General features: G+C 36.8%; 1 protein-coding gene across 1 annotated transcript in view; it reads right to left on the bottom strand.

The window, feature by feature from the left end:
* ADCY2 (adenylate cyclase 2) overlaps positions 1-19,803 on the bottom strand; it is a 205,386-nt gene that overhangs the window by 90,972 nt on the left and 94,611 nt on the right. Inside the window, exon 4 of the mRNA XM_031052834.2 lies at positions 13,990-14,139. Within this exon, the coding sequence (XP_030908694.2) occupies positions 13,990-14,139 (150 nt within the window). The remainder of the gene's footprint in view (positions 1-13,989; positions 14,140-19,803) is intronic.

The raw sequence follows: 19,803 nt of genomic DNA, 5'->3' as shown, positions 1-19,803 counted from the left end.
TAACCAACTAAAGGACAACAACATTGCAGCCATGTTTTGTTTTGTTTTTTTCTTAGATTGGGTATTATCCTACAGAGACAGCTGAGTTGTATTAAAAATATTAAAAACATGAATGTACTTTAAATTACAGTAAAGTGGTACAGATGATTTTTGTTTTCTCACTTTAGGAGGAAACAGATAATTACTAAATATTTCTATTACATTTTGGTTACAGCAAATAAGCAAAAATAACTTGTGCTTGAATTAATATCTGTAGTTCAATTAAGTAGATGGTGGTTTATGCAGATAGACTCTGAAAGTAGGAAAACCTACTATATAGAATGAAGCGGTGAGAAATCAAACAGTGAAGATAAATCCATGCTGTTGTACTGGATTGGAACTAATTGCTGACTCTATCTGCCCTCTAGTAATCTGACTTTTAAACAAACTTTGGGAAACACAAAGATGAGAGGACAATAGCACATTATACTCCAAGGTCCTCTGAAATATCAAATTGGACTTAACAAGAAAAACAGCACTGCCAAAGTGTTGCAACATTACAGAAAATCATCTGGACCAACTGGAGAAAGTCTGACAATACAAAATATCAGAGGTGTAGAAAACATGGCCTGCAATGCACAGTGGAAGAAGCTGGGTTTGTTCATCCTAGTAAAGGGATAACTAAGCAGGGAGGGGGCAATAGCCTTCAGGTGCACGATAGGCTGTAATGAAGAAGGAAGCAAACCATACCCACTGTGAATTGCATTCACAGGCCTAGATTGCATTGCAGAATATTTAATTTGAGCAATGAGGAAAATATTCCCCCAAGATAGAAACTGAGGGGAACAGATTGTCTAGGAAAGACACAGAAGCTCCAGATTTTGAAAAGCTGGTTAGGCAGACATCTATCGAAGGCGTCTCAAGTATACTCGGTCCCACCTTCAAGCAAGGAGAAGGATTAAATAACCTCTTCACACTCGAAATTTCTTTTTCTACATTTTACAAAAACATTCCAAAGTAGAAATAAAACCTTGTGTGAATTATATTTTGAAAGGAGGTCTAGTTGGGTCTACTCTACAATTCTGCTTTTGCTTATTATACAAAAATCCCTCTTTTTAAAAGAAACAAGCTAAGTTCACAAAATGGGTTTCAATAGATATGCAAGAGGTGAATGTAAAAGCAGTAAGTAATTAAATCTGCGGACTTCTGCTTTCTCTCTCGTTTCTCTTTTTTCTCTTTATTCCTTTTTGAATCTGTCACCAGAAAACACATTAGAATTGGAGGAGGCTGGAAAGTGGCTCTAGAAACGGCTTAGAAGTAAGTGTCAGGTTTCAGCAAAATAAGGAAATACAGGGAGAGGAAGTTCAGGGACGGTGTTTATTTTCACCACTCCAGCATTTTAAAAAGGTTAAACAGATTTTTATCAAGATGTCAAATTCGCTTTCAGCCACGATCATACACAAAGCTTCATTTAAACCAGAGCTACATAAAGAACTGAAGCATCTGTAAAGGTTTTTTTTTGTTTGTTTTTTTAATAAGAGGACATTTGTTGACAATAAGGACAACTGTTCACATGATAATTTAGATTTATATAAACATATGATTTAGTGTTATTCAACATTCTGGTTTAAAAATTAGCACAGATTGAATGGCTCACAATCCAACTTCCTGACAGATTTTAAAATGCTGTTTACTGAGAAACATATTTTTTGTTGAGTATTTTGTGTAGCATGTCTGAGATACCACAGGTTTCCTTAAAGCTATTTGAGAATTTAGAAGAACAAATAATTTTAATGCCTTTAACAAAAAATCACTTGCTTCAATGTCTATACCCTTTGAGAGCTGTTGTACATAGCCATGCTACAGGTATGTATATGCTCAAGCATCTAAGGTTGGACATGCACGTTTTAGCTCTAATAGTAACAGCATCAGCATGTCCCCGTTTCTACCCCTGTAAATTGAGTACATTCCTTTCAATCTGACTCTTTATTTAAAAGAAAACCAGACTAAAACAAAGCATAAAACATGGCTCTGAGAATCAGCAAGGCACAAAACTGTGGACATCTTTCAGCAGAATACAGTTCACAGAACCTCTATTTACTAGTAAGCAGATTTTCTTTCTCATTTCAGTAAGCATCCACAAGCTTATCTTATCACCTTACCAATACCTCAAATATAAAGCAGTTGATTGAACAGAAGCCTGGTGACCTACGGGAAATGACTGTCATATTCCTAACACTATCTTTGAGTATAAAATGATGAATTCGGTGACCACCACAACAGGAAAGGAAGTGTTTTTCTTTATAAAGGAAAACCCAAAAGATGTTTCTAAGAAATCCCACTGTATTTAAGAAGACGTTTCAACACCTACTATGAAAAGTTGCCTCTGCTGAAGGTGAATGCTATCTGATATAAACCCCACCAAACAAGAAAACCAAATAAAAACTTCAGTTGTGTTCAATGTCAGACCCTGCCCTGAAAAACCTTCTATAACTGGTTATGCCAACCTCCATCTCTTCTACAATTGTAGCTGAATCATTACTAAACACACAGCTTATTTCATTAAGAGGTTAAGGGGGACACAGGAAGCTATTGCTCAAATTATTTTCTTTTTACACTAACCAAACCTAAGTTTTGTTCCCACCACAAATATCAGATTTTTGTCCAGTGGAAAACTCCAAATGAGTCTGCTAAGAAAGTATCCTGCAAGTAGATGAGAAAAACCTAAACTCCATAGTTTTTGCACATGCAAGTCCAAAATAACTGTAAATTAAGTTTTCCTGACTAAATAAAGAATGGATATCTTAATTCTCAAAGATATTTTGGAATTTAATACAGATAGACTTTCTCAAGAACTACAGAATAGTTAACACATCAATAAAAAAAATATTATATTGCCACCCACAGAAACTTTATGGATTCTTGTTCTTCTAGCCATGAGGATTTTCTTCATTCACATAAGTTAAAACCCCCAAACTTTCAGGTTCTAGATCATGACATGCAGAGTTCTCTCCAATTCTTTATAAGGAGATGTAACCCAATGCCAAGTTTCAAAACTGTGTGCAAAAACAGATGAGGAAAGTCCCAAAATCAGCAGCCTTGTCTGTGCTGGGACAATTAAAGTTACCTTAGATGCACAATACACCAGGGGTGAAAGGATGAGCAAGAAATTAACATCAGCTTTGAAGGATCTGAGCAGGATTGGCTTTGAAACAAACAACCAGGAAGTAAGAGCTGTGTGTCCAGCATGATGATGTTATCCTGTAAAAACATGGTAGACACTGTTTGATAGGTATTATGGTATTCTCATGTCTCCTGTCTTTGGCTCTCCTTGAAAGACCTGACTTCCCAAGGTTAGAGTAGATTCACCAGATGTAGAGGGGAGCACTTTGTGGCTGGAATTTGGCAAGGCCAAGAAGACTGAGTAGTGGTGGAGGAACACCTTTGATATTAATTCTACAGGAGACCGACTCCTTGTCTGAGATACACAGAACAGTTTGGAAGATGTTTGTTTCTTCTGTCTAGAAGATGGGTTTTGATAAAACATCCAAGAAATAGTCAAAGTGCAGTTAATTAGAAGAAGTACCATTAAATAAATAAATAAATTAGTCTCTTAGTCACTAAGCAGTCAGGGCAGACTGTTTTGCCAGGGAAGACAAACTGGGGGCCAAGAGACAGGACTCAAGATCTCATCAACAACAAAGTATGAATTGTGTTAGCAAGTCAGGGTCTGGATCATCTCTGGAGACGGTAACCAAGGTAAGTCACAGTCCAGTGATCTCAAGTCAAGTACACTGTGACAGGCAGATACGAGGTCAAGCCATAAAGTCAAGTCTGTGGGTTAGGGCCCAGCTCAACAAGTTTGATGGCACACGCTTGACTGCAATGCAGCTGCAATGTAGCTCTGGTGGGGACCAAGGGTGATAGACATAACAAAAAGCAGCCCAAGGGAAGGAGCAAGGATACTATTCCATAACTTCCTACAGCTTTCTTCATAACAGCTCTTATTAGCCAGGTGGCCACTTGGTGTGTACTTTTTGTTGAAAGCACCTGGGACTAGTGTATTTTCCAGAATTATCTTTTCCCCCCTTACAGCGTGTCCTACAGTCTGAAGTCCCAGTTTAGCCAGATTGCAGAGAGGATCTTAAGACATTGAGCACACCTCTCTCTATCAGTCTGAACGTTCATATGGACAATCACTTGAAGAATCAAAAATACTAGAAGTGACATAAAGAAGATATTTAGAATTGACAGGATTATTAACAATGCCAGAAAAATACAGACCTATTTGTGAGCAGCAATACAGAAGGTATTTAAAATACCCAAAGGAAATTAATTCAGAATCAAAACACCTATTTACAGTATGGAAGCATGTATGTTCGAAAGCAATAATTCTGGAAATAATATAAAGTTCATAGTACTTAACCAAATGATCAGGATCTTCCAGCATGATGCTGCTGTTAATGAGGCCAATGTGACCTGTAGACTTGTTAAAAGACTTCTTTATGGATCTTTATGTCTTTACAAGCTATTCACCAAGAGCATTATTGACAATAGTGTGTGCAAATATTCATGTTATAAAAATTACATGAGAAACTATGAATGAGCTCAGTAAAAGGGCACAAGAATGATCAGATGCCTGGAAAATCCTCACTAAAGAGAATCAAACGATTTGCAATGTTACAAGGATGTTTATGACATGAGTGAGCAATTCTGTACATAAAAAAAATAATATTGGAAGAAGCCTCTGGGTTATCAAAATCTAGGTGTAGTTTCTGTGGGCACAATATCCTGCAATCCCTGCTTGTAGATAATATCTTTTTTAACATAGAGAGATGAAAAAGACAGCAAAGACAGTAAGGACAAAGGGGTCTAGATTGATTTAAATAATTCTTAACTGGAAATAAAATGGCAATTTAAAAAAGAAGTAATTAATTAAAAGAATAATTAACAATTAAAAACTTTGGACTCACTGTCAAAATACATTCTCTTTTTTAAAATAAGTGCATTTTAGCTATTCATTTTAGGTTTTGTGATGCGGCTGACAAAATTGCAGGTGGCATGATAAAAATTTACATGTGCCTGCCAGCTATATATTTCATCAGAATTATCAGGATATCTATGAAAACACAGCAATTAGTGCCTGCTTAAACTATGCCTTTTAGTATTAAAACAAAGCAATGTGACTCATCGGTTTATCTGATCTTGTTAGATGTAATAAATTACTGCAGATCAACACACAGAGAAGCCGCTGAAATCTCATCTCCTGCACTGCAAAATGGTACATGACCTTTTCTCACTATGAAGTTCTAAGGTAGAAAAAAACATTATGTGCAAGAACTCCAGCGTCTCTATTGACCTGTGTAGTAGATATTTGCACAAGGCATTTTGCTAAGCCATTCATTTCAAAACAGTGGACGTATGAGTGTCTTCATGTAGATAACAAGACTTCCAATAATGGATCTCTACCCCTAACAATGAAATACACACTCCCTGGGGTGCAAGGCACAGCTTATAACATTTCTAAACATCATAAGCCTTATTTCTACATAAGGGATGTCTCATAGCTCCTACAATCAATTTAGCAGGGCAAAAATTGGAAAATAGCATAAAAAAAAAATTGGTCTTTCTGTCAGTAGTGTTTCTCCACACATTTCAAGGTAATTTCTCAGATCCCTGAGAAAGCACTGAAAGGGCAGTATCCCACACCTGATGGGCTTCTGGAGTTTTCAGAAAGGGTAAACTGAAAAGCTACCTAGAAAGAGGGCTAACCACCCACCCCACTTCACTACTCCATCTCTAGAGGGCAGAAGCTCCTAAGCAACTCTTGAAATACAGAGTAACTTTAGGACTTTAAACAAGGTGTAGCTTGCTAATGTAGTACATGAGCCATTTGCACGCAATGAACTGAATATCTTTCCTATCTTAAAAAAAGCTTTGGTCAGCAAGGTCTATACAAAGCCTCTGTAGCTCCTATAACTACCCTTGCTATTGTTTTATTGATCTACAGGCCTTTGCCATGACATAAAAGTAAAGCAGAGTAGCTGGTTTGGGTAATAAGAGCCTGGACTACCCCCTCAGTCAACGTGTTCTGTGCACAGGATGTTCCACAAGTCACTGGAAGCAGAAAAATATTTTGCCAGTATCCCTTATACTTATTGGATAGTCTATTGACTCAGACCTATTCTTCAGAAAAGACGGTGGTATGTTTACCACCATCAAAGTGTCAACTGAACCAATAAGCATCATGAAAAGGAATGAAGAGAGGGAAAAAAGGCAACTGCAGCCATGCTAACTGAAAACTGTTTTTGATAATGACTTTACTGTAATGTTTACAGCACTAAAAAAGAGGGTCCAAGAAAAATTCTTTATGGATGTGGAGAAGGGTCCAATTATAATTCAGTATGGACGTGGGAAAAAAGGAAAAAAACTCACGTCTGGGAAATATTATATTTTTATGGTATATCCAAAGCAAACAAACCCAAATCCATCCACTTAAATGCTTTTTAGGTGTCTCTCACTGTATAATATCATCATCAGCTTTGCAACAAATGGCAGATATTTCTTTGGTAATAGTGCAATGGAATACTTGTTATTATCAAATATAGATGTATTAAACTTGTGTAGTACCTCTCCCTAAAAGAAAATGCTAAAATCAATTTTTTTCTTGTTTTCCTAGTGAATAATAAAAGCCAGCATGAAACAGACTATATTGAGATGCCTCCAAATAGGATTGAAGTGAATGAACAGTATAGTCACTATTAAAGCTGAGTAAATGTCAGAGATACATTTACAGCACATGCAGAGATGCTATTAAGAGAAGTGGTCTATTTAAAAAAGTGGAAACATCTTTGGGGTAAACCAGCAGCTAGTGCAGAGTCACCAAGAATGGTGGTTAAAGTTTCAGTTGTTTTACTAATAGTGACAGGAGAGCCCTAATTATTCTCTATGATTTATTTACATGTACTTAAACATACCAACGCTTCCCCCTCCCCTCCCCCCAGATAGCCTGGAAACCAGACAATTTAGCCCTGGTGCGCTAGCTTTGAAAATATACTTCTAGTACAGAAATGGTTGGTAAACTGGGACAAGCCCACAATTTCATTCTGAATATACATCATTATCAGAACCTGTCCAATTTAAAACAGCAGCTTCCATGTTAAAAATCACGAAGGTACAGACATCTTCGTAGAAGAGGCAGCAGAATACCATACCCCAGTGTCAGTGCAAAAAGCTTAAAATATTAGTGAGAGTAAACAATAAGCACAGATACTGAAATCCCTCTATTTTACTGGCCTCTGAAGTGTTAATTTCTGAGGCCAAAAATAACAGTCTTTGAACTGCTGACGTTGATAGAACAATATAAAAAGAACAATTATAACTGTAAAATGATCGACCTGCTGCGCTGCTATGTACTTATCCATTATTCTGCGAAACTTCATGAAGTAAAGGTCTGTGTGACACAGTGATTTTTAATGAATTTTTTTCAAAACACTATTGTACATTAGATTAGAGACAGAGAATAGAGAAGCATACAAACCTACTGAAAATATCCTACTTTAAGTTATTCTCCTTAGTTCCTTTTGTGATAAATCAGGCTTCCTACTTTGTTGGAGAATACTAATGCTAAATTTCACATTCATTTTACCTCTCTCACACACATCATTATACTATAATCACTAATGTTAATTAAAAACATTATAGGGGTCATAAATAGAAATAATAGTACTAAGCAGCTACTCTATGATGAGTAGCATAACCTAGGTTGAAAAAGCAAAAAGGTATCATAAATATTATATGGTCTATTTTCATCAGTAAATGACTGGTGTATGATGTAAAATTACTATATTGGCCATATGGAATTTACCAGTGAAACATACTTTGTAAAACATGACCTAGCTCTAGCCATAACCTAAGAAAGCTGACCTATCACACATTAGTGTGGAAAGAGGGTTTTTAAATCTGCATTTTGGACCTTTAACAAGTGACCTAATTTTTGTCAACCATCTACACTAAATGTTTCTGTATCAAGAAGATTTCTGTACTTTTAATTTTAAATCTCCTAATATGTACGAATTCTCTATTTAAAAACACCATTTATGTGAAATGGTTCAGCACGTAAATATAAAAACAATTCTAAAATGTAGAATCAAAAGAAGTGTTTCTAAGCTTTCAGAAATCAAAGTTTCAGATTTTTATTGAAATATTGAACCTCGGCTGAAAATCAGTTGCAGATTCTTAAGCAGATATCAAAAAACATTCTTACTGCAGTATCATCATTCTTATGTAATCCATTTTAACTTCTTCAGTGACTGACTAACCTGCATATAATGAAGTGACAACAAGTACGTACGTAATTTTCAAATCACTCAACTTTTGGCAACAAAGATACACTCCTCTTGCAAAACTATGATTATTCTCATCAATAAGTTGGAGAAAAAAAAGCTACATTATCTCTGGTGTTAAATTTCTGTAAGCTAAGATACAGTATTAGAAACTTGGAAAAATTTCAGTAGTACCTGATAAGATTTTTTTGTTGATATAAAAACATTACTTTGACAATACCGGATATGATTCAAGGGGGCTCTTATCTTTTCATTTCTCTCTGAAATCAGTGTTCCTGTGTTTCACAACACTCTGCTATAGGAAGGACATTAAAGAAAACTACAGACTCACTGAAAGATTCCAGCTCAGTCTTGAAAATCTCCCTGCATACAGATTCCACCACCTCTCCAGGCAGCTTTTCTCACTGCTTCCTCTTATAGAAAAACTGTTTGCCTCCTTCCAGCCAGTATTTCCCTTGTCATAGCTCATGCCTATTGTCTCTCATCCTTTCACTGTGCACCACTGACAAAGATCTGACCACATCTTCTCCATAAGCTCCTTCAGCTGGATGTTAGCTGTTGACACCAAGCCTTTTCTTCCACACACTAAACATCTTAAACTCCCTAATTCTTGTCACCTGTCATAAACTCCATTACTCTAATCACCTCTGTGGCCCTTTGGTGGATTCCCTCCAGTTTCTATTTGCACACCCTATCCATCTTCCACATGAAGAGCTTTGTATGTAAGTTCTTCCTCCAAACATGCTATAATTCTGGTAATGACATATAGATTAATAGAAGAGATTGGCACCTCACTCAGGTGTATGTGTATGAACATGCCTGGAGTAGAAAAGGGATTCTAAAATACAGAAGACCCAAATTAGTTTTTGTTGTTCGTGTTTACTAACTTTGAAGCTCTGTGGGGAAACAAAAAGAGAAAAAAGAAATGAGGAAGCCCTTAGAAGTATTCTATGTTCATGAAAATATTAGCTTACATTTTAAAATGCATTATTTGAACTTACAGGAATACACATTTGATATATTAGTTTAAAATAATATATTTCAAATATTGCTGTTCTTTACTAACAGCCTCAAGTCATAGAAACGTATGAGGCTTCTCTGGTTTAGATTAATTTAAAAACAATATTGAAATATTGGAGTTCCTGTAACTAATGCTTTTCATTGCTTCACCACATTTTGGTGAAACAACAAAAACCCCTCAATTATGTGAAACCTCATTCATTTTCATCTGCTACCTGACCATTGTTTCTAAACCCATCATTACACTGCCTCCTCTTCAAAGACAGCATTTACAGAACCCACTGAACACCAGCACCTTGCAAACACCTCCCTGTGATGTTGCAAGGATTTCTTAGTGTATATTCTTACATCTCAGGATGCAAAGCACCAGAAGAGAGAAAAGTGATTAAGTTAACTGCTTGTCAGTGATAAGATCTTGCACTCAGTGTTAGTGAGTCATTATCCTTACAAACTGTCAGCCAGGCTGTATCAGTGAGACAAATAACACTATGAGAGGCTATTTTAAATATTTATCTTGAAATAAGGCTGCACCTTAACAGAGGTCAGGAGAGCTTTACAATTCTCTTTTATATACACTGAAAAGATAGAAAAGCTGTGTGAGAAACACCAGAGTGGGCATTTAAAATACTACCACAGAAGTTTGAAAGTGACTCTCACGACAAAGTATATTAATGGAAATAAAATCATAGAATCATAGAATGGTTTGGGTTAGAAGGGACCTTAAAGATCATCTAGTTCCAACCCCCATGCCATGGGCAAGGACAACTTCTACTAGACCAGGTTGCTCAAAGCCCCATCCAGCCTGGCCTTGAATACTGCAAGGGATGGGGAAGCCACAGTTTCTCCAGGCAACCTGTGCCAGTGCCTCACCACCCTCATGAATTACAGAATTTCTTCCTAATACCTAATGTAAATCTACCTCTTTTCAGTTTAAATCTATAACCCCTTGTCTTATCAGAAACTTTGTCCTATCAAAATCCAGTGTTCAGTGCTATCAAACACAGCCCTAAGTAACCAGAGTTCATAAAGTTGTTCTTGATACACTTAAGTATTTACACATCTACAGCTGCAGGCAAACACATATTATATAGTGCAAAACCAAGCCAAGCCAAAGTATGAGTCCTATGCAATAAAACAGATGAAACTGTAAAGGCCTTTGGGGCACTGATTGGCCTTGACCAACATCACCTGGGCCTCAGCTTCTGCCCATGGCCCAGGAGCCATATTTGAGCTCAGCCACTGTATGAGTTGTGCTGTAGGAGCTGGCTGTGGACCCTGTTGATCCTGGCCCCTGGAATGACTTCCCAGCTTCGTATTGGACCTGCCTAGCAATTGTTGGGCCTGACGCTGAGATGTGGATTGACTTCCAGGCTTGGCCTCAGACCTGTCTCATAACCACAAACTTAACTAGTGTTCTAGACTCTTGCTCAATCCTGGGTGCCAGCAACTGGGTTTGCCCAACTCTCCCTGTGCTGTGGATCCCGGCCTTGCTGGAGTGTCACCACCCATCTCCTTGGGAGCCGCCAGCCTTTGCCGTGCCCTAACAAAAGTACACAGTGGTATGGGCACATGTCTGACTTGTACCTTGGTATAAATATGCACAGCCCTATTTAACCAGATACTAATGTATGCTGGTCTCACTCAGAAATTATGAATATAGCATTTCTCACGAGTTCTTTGGCATAACTGTTGAGTGGTAAATTAATTATGATTATGTACTGATACTGTCAAAATGGTACTCTCAAAAAGGCTATTCAAAGACAACCCCCCCAAAAAAAACAGCTAAAATACAATACTTAGGTACATTGTATGAGCCTACTCTCAAAACACAATAAGAGGAAATCCATGGAATAATTTGGAATACAAATTGTACACCTTTCAAAAACAATTATTAAAACATAATACCCTTGATCTGGAAAAAAATGCAATTTGATCTGTAACCCTAAGCATTTAGAAGCACATCCTACGCTCTGCACTTGTGTAAAAGTAGTGTTACTTCTCACTCAAGTAAATCAAATCAAGTAGAAGCAAGGGTCATGCTACAATCTTTCAAGGCTAATAAAGGCTTTGATAAAACTCAATGTGTTTTTTCTTAAATGCACCTGCTCCTACAGTTTCAATGTATCCCAATCCTTTAAAACCAGTCAGCAATATGATTGACTAGCTCTCTGAATTCTAAAATGTGGATGAAGATACAAACTTAAACAAGTTTAAATGGGATATAAGGGAGAAATTCTTTACTGTAAGGGTGGTGAGGTACTGGAATGGGTTGCTCAGGGAAGCTGTGAATGCTCCATCCCTGGCGGTGTTCAAGGCCAGGCTGAACAGAGCCTTGAGTGACATGGTTTAGTGTGAGGTGTCCCTGCCTATGGCAGGGGGGTTGGAACTAGATGATCTTAAGGTCCTTTCCAACTGTAACTATTCTATGATTCTATGATTCTTGGCAAAGCAAGCAGTATTAAAAGACAGACTAAAGTACATCAATTTCTGAACAAATATTTTGCAAACAAAGAAGTGTGTTACACCTGGGGGAAAAAAAAAGAAAAAAGAAAACAAACCCCAAACTTATCTAATTAGTCCTCATTTACCTTTTCACATTTAAATATCTAGCACTCATAAGTGCAATAATAAGAAGTGCATCTCTATCTTTTTTACTGTAAAAACTGTGACATGAGATAAAGGACATTATGAGGATATTATGAGGTTGAGAGGATAAATGCTAAGGAAATCTATGTAAGTTCTAATGAGCTAATGGTTCATTGGAGGTTAAAGATCATTCACATTCATAAATACTTCACTTCCATTTAATAAGACATTGATCCGCTATTAATCCAGCCCTGCAATACACTACTTAGATCTGCATAGGTATCTGAAATAATTTGATGTTTATTTATTTGAAAGCACAAACATGACAACATATATATATATATAACAAATTATATATGATGTCCTTCATTGCTCTATAATAACAACACAATATATCAATGAAAGATGGCTGTTGCTGCTTTTCATCTTGCTAGGCTCCAGCATATATGAAGAAGCATCTGGTGTAAAATTCCAGATAGTTTTGCTTCTCTCCATTGTCAGGTTCTCAGCCATTTCTGTAAGACCTTCAGAAGTGCCATGAAACCAAAACTACTTTCTTATGTCTTCCTATAGAATTTAGTAGTGTTTAGGCAAATAATATATATTTACAGAAACCACCAGCTAGCACTATGTATGCTCTAACTATTGACTTCTACAAGCAGCATTCTTACCCCTTTGAGTTCACCTACCAACAGTGTCTAGTAACACACACTCCTGCTTCTTGCAGATACGCCAATGAATTTCCTATGTCTGTAGGAAAAAAATAATCAATAGTAGAAACCTGGGCCCTTACAGCTGTGCTCAGCAAGCTAAGGCTCACAGGTCCCTCCTGAATAAAGGAGACCTTGTGTGATAATGGTCTGCACATATCCTTTTGGCAGCTGAGGCCTAAGCACAGGCAACAGTGTTAACTATCTTCTACAAAGTCATTACAATCCTAGAAGCCATCACATCAGCTCTGCATTGCTGGAGACTGCCCAATCTGCAGATACCTGCAAGTCACAAACTGTCTCACTGGAACTAATTTGGAGATACTCTCACCCATATTCTCAACAGATAGTAAAATGCACATTATGTGCTATCAGCTACAAAGCCTACTGATTCACTGCACACAGATCATGGAGGCAGAGGTGGAAACTTATAAATGACTTCTCTTACACAGCCTCTCCTGCTACAGTACCTTATGCAGATTTTACATCTAATCATCAAAGCCTGCTTTTAATGTCAAATGTTCTCCTTAAGACTATCTTAAATGTTCTGCAGCAACTTTGGCCAGTATGCAACCCAAGTGCCCAGCAGAATAGAGCTAGCCCTCTGAATGCACACACGACCTTGTTAAAGTCCTGGTATCGTCTCTCCATTTGTTTTTTCTGCAAAAGAAGTGTTGGTTATGGATCTTGAAAACTTTGATTTAATATGGCTACAGGTATTTGTGAGACAAATATGACAGTTAAGGTCAGCTGGGACATATGAGCTGTATGTACATCTGCACTTTCTGTGACAACAGAAAAGTGTCAGTGAAGGCTTTATTCTCTGACCCTTAACAGTTCGTAGATGTTTGAGTCTGGTGACCTTCAAAACAAAACATACCTATCTTCTTTACTACTTGATGAACTAATTTGTATTTCAAATTCCTTTAAATGAAGCACCTATCTGTCAGGATGATAGGCACTGTACAGAACTTGCAAAGAGAAAAAGAACTATATAAAGCAATCAGAGAAGCCTTTTATTCAGCTGCTACAATAAATGACAGATAGTCTCATTATGCAATTCCCCCAGCTCCTCTTAACATACCTGACCCCTAGAGCTGTATCACATGATTCACCAGTATTATAGTTTCAAATATTTTTTTAAAAACAGTGCAGTAATATCTCCTTGCAGTGATTTTGCAGTATTGCTCTTGGGCATGAAGAACTGAAGATACCCAAAGTGCACATGCACATCTCACAGATCACTCAGTGAGAACAACAAAAGAGATGGTGTGCAAACAGAATCTATATATGAATGGGAGGACAGTGTGAAAACAGCAAAAAAGACCCCGACATGGCTGTGATTTTACCTGTTGCCTCTTCTCAAACTCTAACTTGATACGGGATTTGATGCAGTTGCACGTGTCCTGATAGGTCTGCTGCAGCGCAAGTTCCATGAGGTGTTTGTGGTATGCTCCTGCCAAGTTTCCGCAGATAAAAATGATTACGTTTGCCAATATCTAGGGGTTTAAAAAAAAAAAAAAAAAGAAAAAAAGTTAGGAAATATATTTAAATAAATTAACAGAACATAATCCTAACCTACAATGAAAGATTGCTGCAGTTATACATTTTGATTTTGTTTGGTTATAGCAAAGATTCCAAAAAGCCTTTCCAAAAACCATCACAATTAGTGGCATAATCTCAAGCAATAATACCATTTTGATTTAGGTTTAAATAAGAATGATAATGAACAACATGTTTTTGACTCAATGAGGCACACATTTTCTGTAAAAGAAATTCAGCTCATGTTCTACATCCACTGCTGAGTATTAATTGAATGGAATCATGATCTACTGACATATAACAATAGCTATAGCTCCTAATAACAACATCAAAGGCCATGTTATTGCCACAAGCTTTTAGCAAGACATTTTCTTTTGCAGTGCCATATGATTAAGGGGTAAAAAGTTCCACCTACGTCAACAGCATGACCTGCATTTTACTTCAGCCTGATCCACTACTATGTGTCAGCCAACTATAAATATTAGCCTTGGTGATGGTTAAGCAACTTTTAAGTAGTGAGATATGACATCTCTACTAGAATATAATTTTTACTACTACTGAAGAACAACATTTGGCTAAGACTTAATCTACTAAGTTTTAGGGTCAAACTTACAGCATTAGGTGATCAGTGTACACAGCAACACATGAACATGAGAAATAAGTTATCTTAAGGGATACACTTATTTAGTAATCGTCAGTGACATTTCAGAGAGTAAAGGAAGGAGAGAGGCAGGCTTTTCCCGTGCTTGAACTCTGAAAGGGACAAAATACTGTGTGGTGATGCTAGTACTTTCAACTGACTCCAGTTTATTGCTGCCAAAAAAAGACACATTTACCCATCCTAGCTCTCCTGTTTCTTTTGAAACACAGTAATGAACCAATTCTTAATTCAATGAAAAAAAGATAGATACAGCTGAATGTGGTTAGAGCAGGTCTCTGTCTGTAAGGCCCTAGTGTATAACGCCACATATGATTATAGTCTGCATTACAAGTACTACATGATATCATAGTACTCATCATCTGGAAGAGACGGAAGAAGAAAGGAGGCTAAAATTTCATGAGTTCTCCAAAGGTAATGTAATCATGAGGTTTATGATATATTTTCCCAGCCATCATTCATTGGTTGATTTTAGTGTACATTTGGTTTGGTGTACATTTGTACATTTGGCTTTTTTGGTGAAAAAAAAAAGAACAACAGTATGTGATAATGGTTCAGAGAAGAGAGATTTCCTATTAACAGAAATCCATCTCTTTGACTTCACAAAAAAATTACCATCTCTTTTTATTAAAAAAAAAAAAGAGTTTTAATGCTCCTTTTATAAATGCACACTTTAAAATTAAAGTGTTAAAGGAATGTTTTTATTTTCCACACAATCTGTAACACTGCTACAGGCAGTACCTGTTCCTCCATCTGTGACATGTCTGACATCTCACTTCTCATGGTTCCACTAAGCTAAAAACTAGAGATATACACCTTTGTCACAAAAAGGACTGATGTTTTAAATTTGATAAAATTTTTCTATCTTTCCCTAAAACTTTCTGATCATGGGATTATAATGTTCCTAAAAGCAACATCTGAGTTCTTAAATTTTTCTAAAATATGTAAATGTAAAAACAAGGAGAAAAATCTAAATATTTCACTTTCTCCAAAGAATTTATGCTATGAAATAGAGGAGTAAGAAATTATTTAAATGAAACCTTTCACAAAAGCCAACAATTAAAAAGAAAAAAGTAAGAGCTGATGGTGTAGAAAAACATTTGAACTCAAAATACTTCTGTATTTCTTTGTTAATCACAACTGCTTGATTTTGCTTTGATGTTAGAAACGTCACGGCACTCTTAGCGAACAAAGATCTTCTATGACAGGTTACAGTGCAGGGGTAGGGTGTTCCAAGTGGCAATCATTGACAGTTTTTGAAATGAAATTATGAGAACAAATGCCTGAAAATAAAGGTTGTTAGGCAGAGAAATTCTCAGATATGCAGTGGGAAGGTTTAGTAATAAAATGAACACTGAACTGAACTGAAATCAACAGTGTGCTGTCATAATCTCTATGTAGAGATCATTGCTGAAAAGATGCATACAAACTTAATAAATGCATTGTCCATAAAGTTATAGACTATTTAAAAAAAAACCTTCAGGAATATAACCAATCAGAACAGAAATAATAAAATACTGTGATGGGTAGATGGAGGAGTAAATTATGAGTATCATCTTCACAGCCATAGAAAAACAGATTACAGTTTTATGACTGAACTAGCTGAAGTGAGAAAATAGATGGAAACAAATGACTGACAGGTAAGGAAGCTAATTAACCAGGCTTTCAGATTCTCAATGGGGTAATTCAGCCCACATGAAGCTCTGTTCTGGATTCCAGTACCTGAATTAGGCTGTTCAAAGACAACTCAGATACCTCAGCCACTGCCATACTTAATGCAGATGTCACACGTAAGCGTATAAGTGAATAAGCAGATAGAAAGTGTGTTAAAAACATCCTTAATTCTTTTGGCTAGCATGGAGTTTATTCAGAAATTAATTACTAGTGTACTAATTTAGAAAATAAATTTCCAAGAAATAGACAAACTGGTTTCTGAGTCAGACCAACAGATTTTTGCCTTTGCATTGTTTGGCTTCAGTGAATATATCTGCATGTGTCACTGAAGAGTTACGGAGTGAAATACGTATTTTCTATGGACTGTTAAATGAAAAATGTAATAAACATTACTAAACAAAATAAAAGCATATAGCCTTCATACTGAATATCTCATTTCTCTAAATCTGGCAATTTCCTCTGAACTGTGGTCCAGATCCAACATATGAGCTGGAGATGTGCTCAATCCCACATTTACTCTAAAGTCTCATAGGCATTCTCCCAGAAGGAACAGGTTCAAAGTTTTCATCAGCCAAAAAAAAAAAAACAAGAAATAACTGAGCTTTCAACTTCCTAAGCAAGTTCTCTAATCAGAATGCAACTGTACAAAAAGTTCCTTCTGTTCAAGCACCTGCTCTGAGAAGATACCATGCTGCTAATCCTACCTGTACAGAAACACTTGGAGTGAAATCCTGTGGTGGATCAGTCTTCTACTGTATCATTTCTTTAGGCCACAACTACGCAGCTCTCTTTTCCTCTTTTTTGCTTTTATCTTTTGACACCTGCCTCCCATCCCCCACCCCCCCACCCCACCCGCCCCCTCCCCCAATGAATGCTGGCTAATAAGAAAAGATGTGGTGGATCTTCTGGTAAGAAAATGCATCTTGCTGCAAGAGCTCTGATCAACTATGCAGATAACGGTATATCCAAGAGTCCTCTATAACAGAGTTAAGGGCACCTGAATAGACTTACACAGCTTTGTGAAGGCTTCTGCCAAGAAGGGTAAGCCTGAACTTTGGAGAAGGGTGTAAACAGCAATGTAACTCAACAGCAGAAAATGACCAAGGTGACCTCAAAGCCAGTGTTGTATGAACCTAATTAATCTCCTTACAAACATATATTATATAAAAAAAAATCCCACCCCACAATAAACATAAACTCTAGTAAGCTCCCATTCAATTCAACATATGGAAACACTGAGTCACATAGCAGAATTTCTAATCTCTGTACAGTCAGTGAAGAGGCAAATCCATCTCCTGCACCATCTGTACCCCTTTAGATATACCCATGAAGTGTATACTATAGTGAGTTTCTGCTCAATCAATGAATAAATTCAATGTCTACAGAAGGTAGTCTAAGCATCAGCCAAAAATTAATGCAAGGAACACCAAGGTACCTCTGGGAAGTATCTCAGGGTACTCCAAGTACCAGCTTGTATCTTTGATCACTTAAGGATCATTATCATGCCTGATCTCTCTTCCATCTCTTTTGACCTATACAAAACTGTAAGCACTTCCAGGCAATGGGGTATTTCTAAATTGTATTTTTGCATTCAAGCGCATGTATTTTTCAGAATCAGTGAATATAAAGTAATCTGATGTCTAGTGCTTAAGTATCAAAATAGTCTGTATTTAAAAGCAAATGAAGACAAAGTAGCTATGACTAATTTCTCAAGAGAGTACTAAACTTCACTAAGCTGCTCAAAAACATGCAGTGTACTATATAGAGGTTCAACTGATGAAAAGTGCCTACAAAGGTATATGTATACAAGGAAGTACTATGCTAGATAAAAGATTTATAGTATCAGCTGCTTCTTCTGAACCAAAGCATTATTTGTTAATATATTAGTAACTGCTGTTCAAATACTGAATATAAAACTCAGAATTCTCTACAGAGTTTCCCTATATTGAAAGTCTCCAATTTATGAGGGTTTTAGAGTTTTTTTTTTGCTTTTCTTTATTCTTAGCTATTGTACATATCCTTCCTGCAGTTCTTGCATGAACAGCATTTTTACCCCAAGCACCCAGTACAAACAATAATATTTTTTTTAAATAGACTCCATTTTTATTCTGGACAAGAAAGCTGAGGAAATGGAAGCTGAGGGGTGGGCAAGAAAGGCTATAATCGATAATGTCTGCATGGAAATTAATGGGAGAAAAACAAAGAATTCTTGTGTCATTGCCAAGATGCAAATTCTTTAGCTCTGCAAAGATGAATTGTCTCTCCCCCATTTGATCTTTCATTTGCTGGTCTGTAGTGTGACTAGCCAAGCTAGGAAACAAGTCTATACTTCTTTGGAACCTGTACAGTTTTAGACTCAGGCAAAATTCAGCTAGTAAGAACACCAGAGTGTAGAAACTGAAAAGCAGCATTTGAAAAGGAAATGCTTAGCTACCATGTAAATTAGTCATTCACATGGTCACGATGTACTATGCAAAATACCATTATTTTAAGTACTAGTGTTCAGAAGGCTCTCCAGCTATTCCATGCAACACTTGCCCACGGAGCTGTGGCCAGTCATACGCTGTTGACATTTTTCTTTCACATTTCCAGACCTATGGAGGTCCAAAGTGAGGAGTTCCAACATTTTAGTACATTTCAGTGTCAGCAATATCTATAGCTATATGATAAACTCACAAGAAAGATGACAGAATTAAAAACAGGAGACAGTTTGCCTATATGGCAACCACTGTTTCAAAACCAAGGAATTTGGTTAGTAGCAAAGTTAACCAAGTCTATATTCCTATGGGTTTGCATCCCTTTGCCCATTATTTCCTTATTATATGGTACTTCAAACTCCTCAAAAAGACCAAAGATAGCTGGCCTAAAACTAGTGATCAAGTGGTGCCTGGTCCACCAGCTGCTGTTGCACAGTGTAACAACTGGCCTTTTCCCATATTTGTTTTAGTGAGATCACTGAGTTGGCATCTTTACCGTAAATACTTGGCAATTAAGAGTAAAAATCAATTTCTTTAATGACTACAACATTATATTGTATACTTTGAAAGGTAAAAGGTATTTAAATCCTTAAATACGAAAGATGCAATAAGAATGTACTACAGAAGGACAGAAAAAATAGGAAGTTCTAGTACCCTGAGAGACCCTTTGTCTATATCAAGGAGATTCTCAAATGTTTTTCAGCAAGATAAGTAGGAAAAAACCCTGCAATTTTGCAAGAAACAACCCAATTAAAAACAAATAAACAAACAAATCTCTAAACAAACAAAAAAATACCCAAAAAACCCCAACA

Source organism: Melopsittacus undulatus, chromosome 1 (assembly GCF_012275295.1).
Source record: "Melopsittacus undulatus isolate bMelUnd1 chromosome 1, bMelUnd1.mat.Z, whole genome shotgun sequence".
Classification (NCBI taxonomy): Eukaryota; Metazoa; Chordata; class Aves; order Psittaciformes; family Psittaculidae; genus Melopsittacus; species Melopsittacus undulatus.
This window is presented reverse-complemented; position numbering and strand designations above follow the sequence as displayed.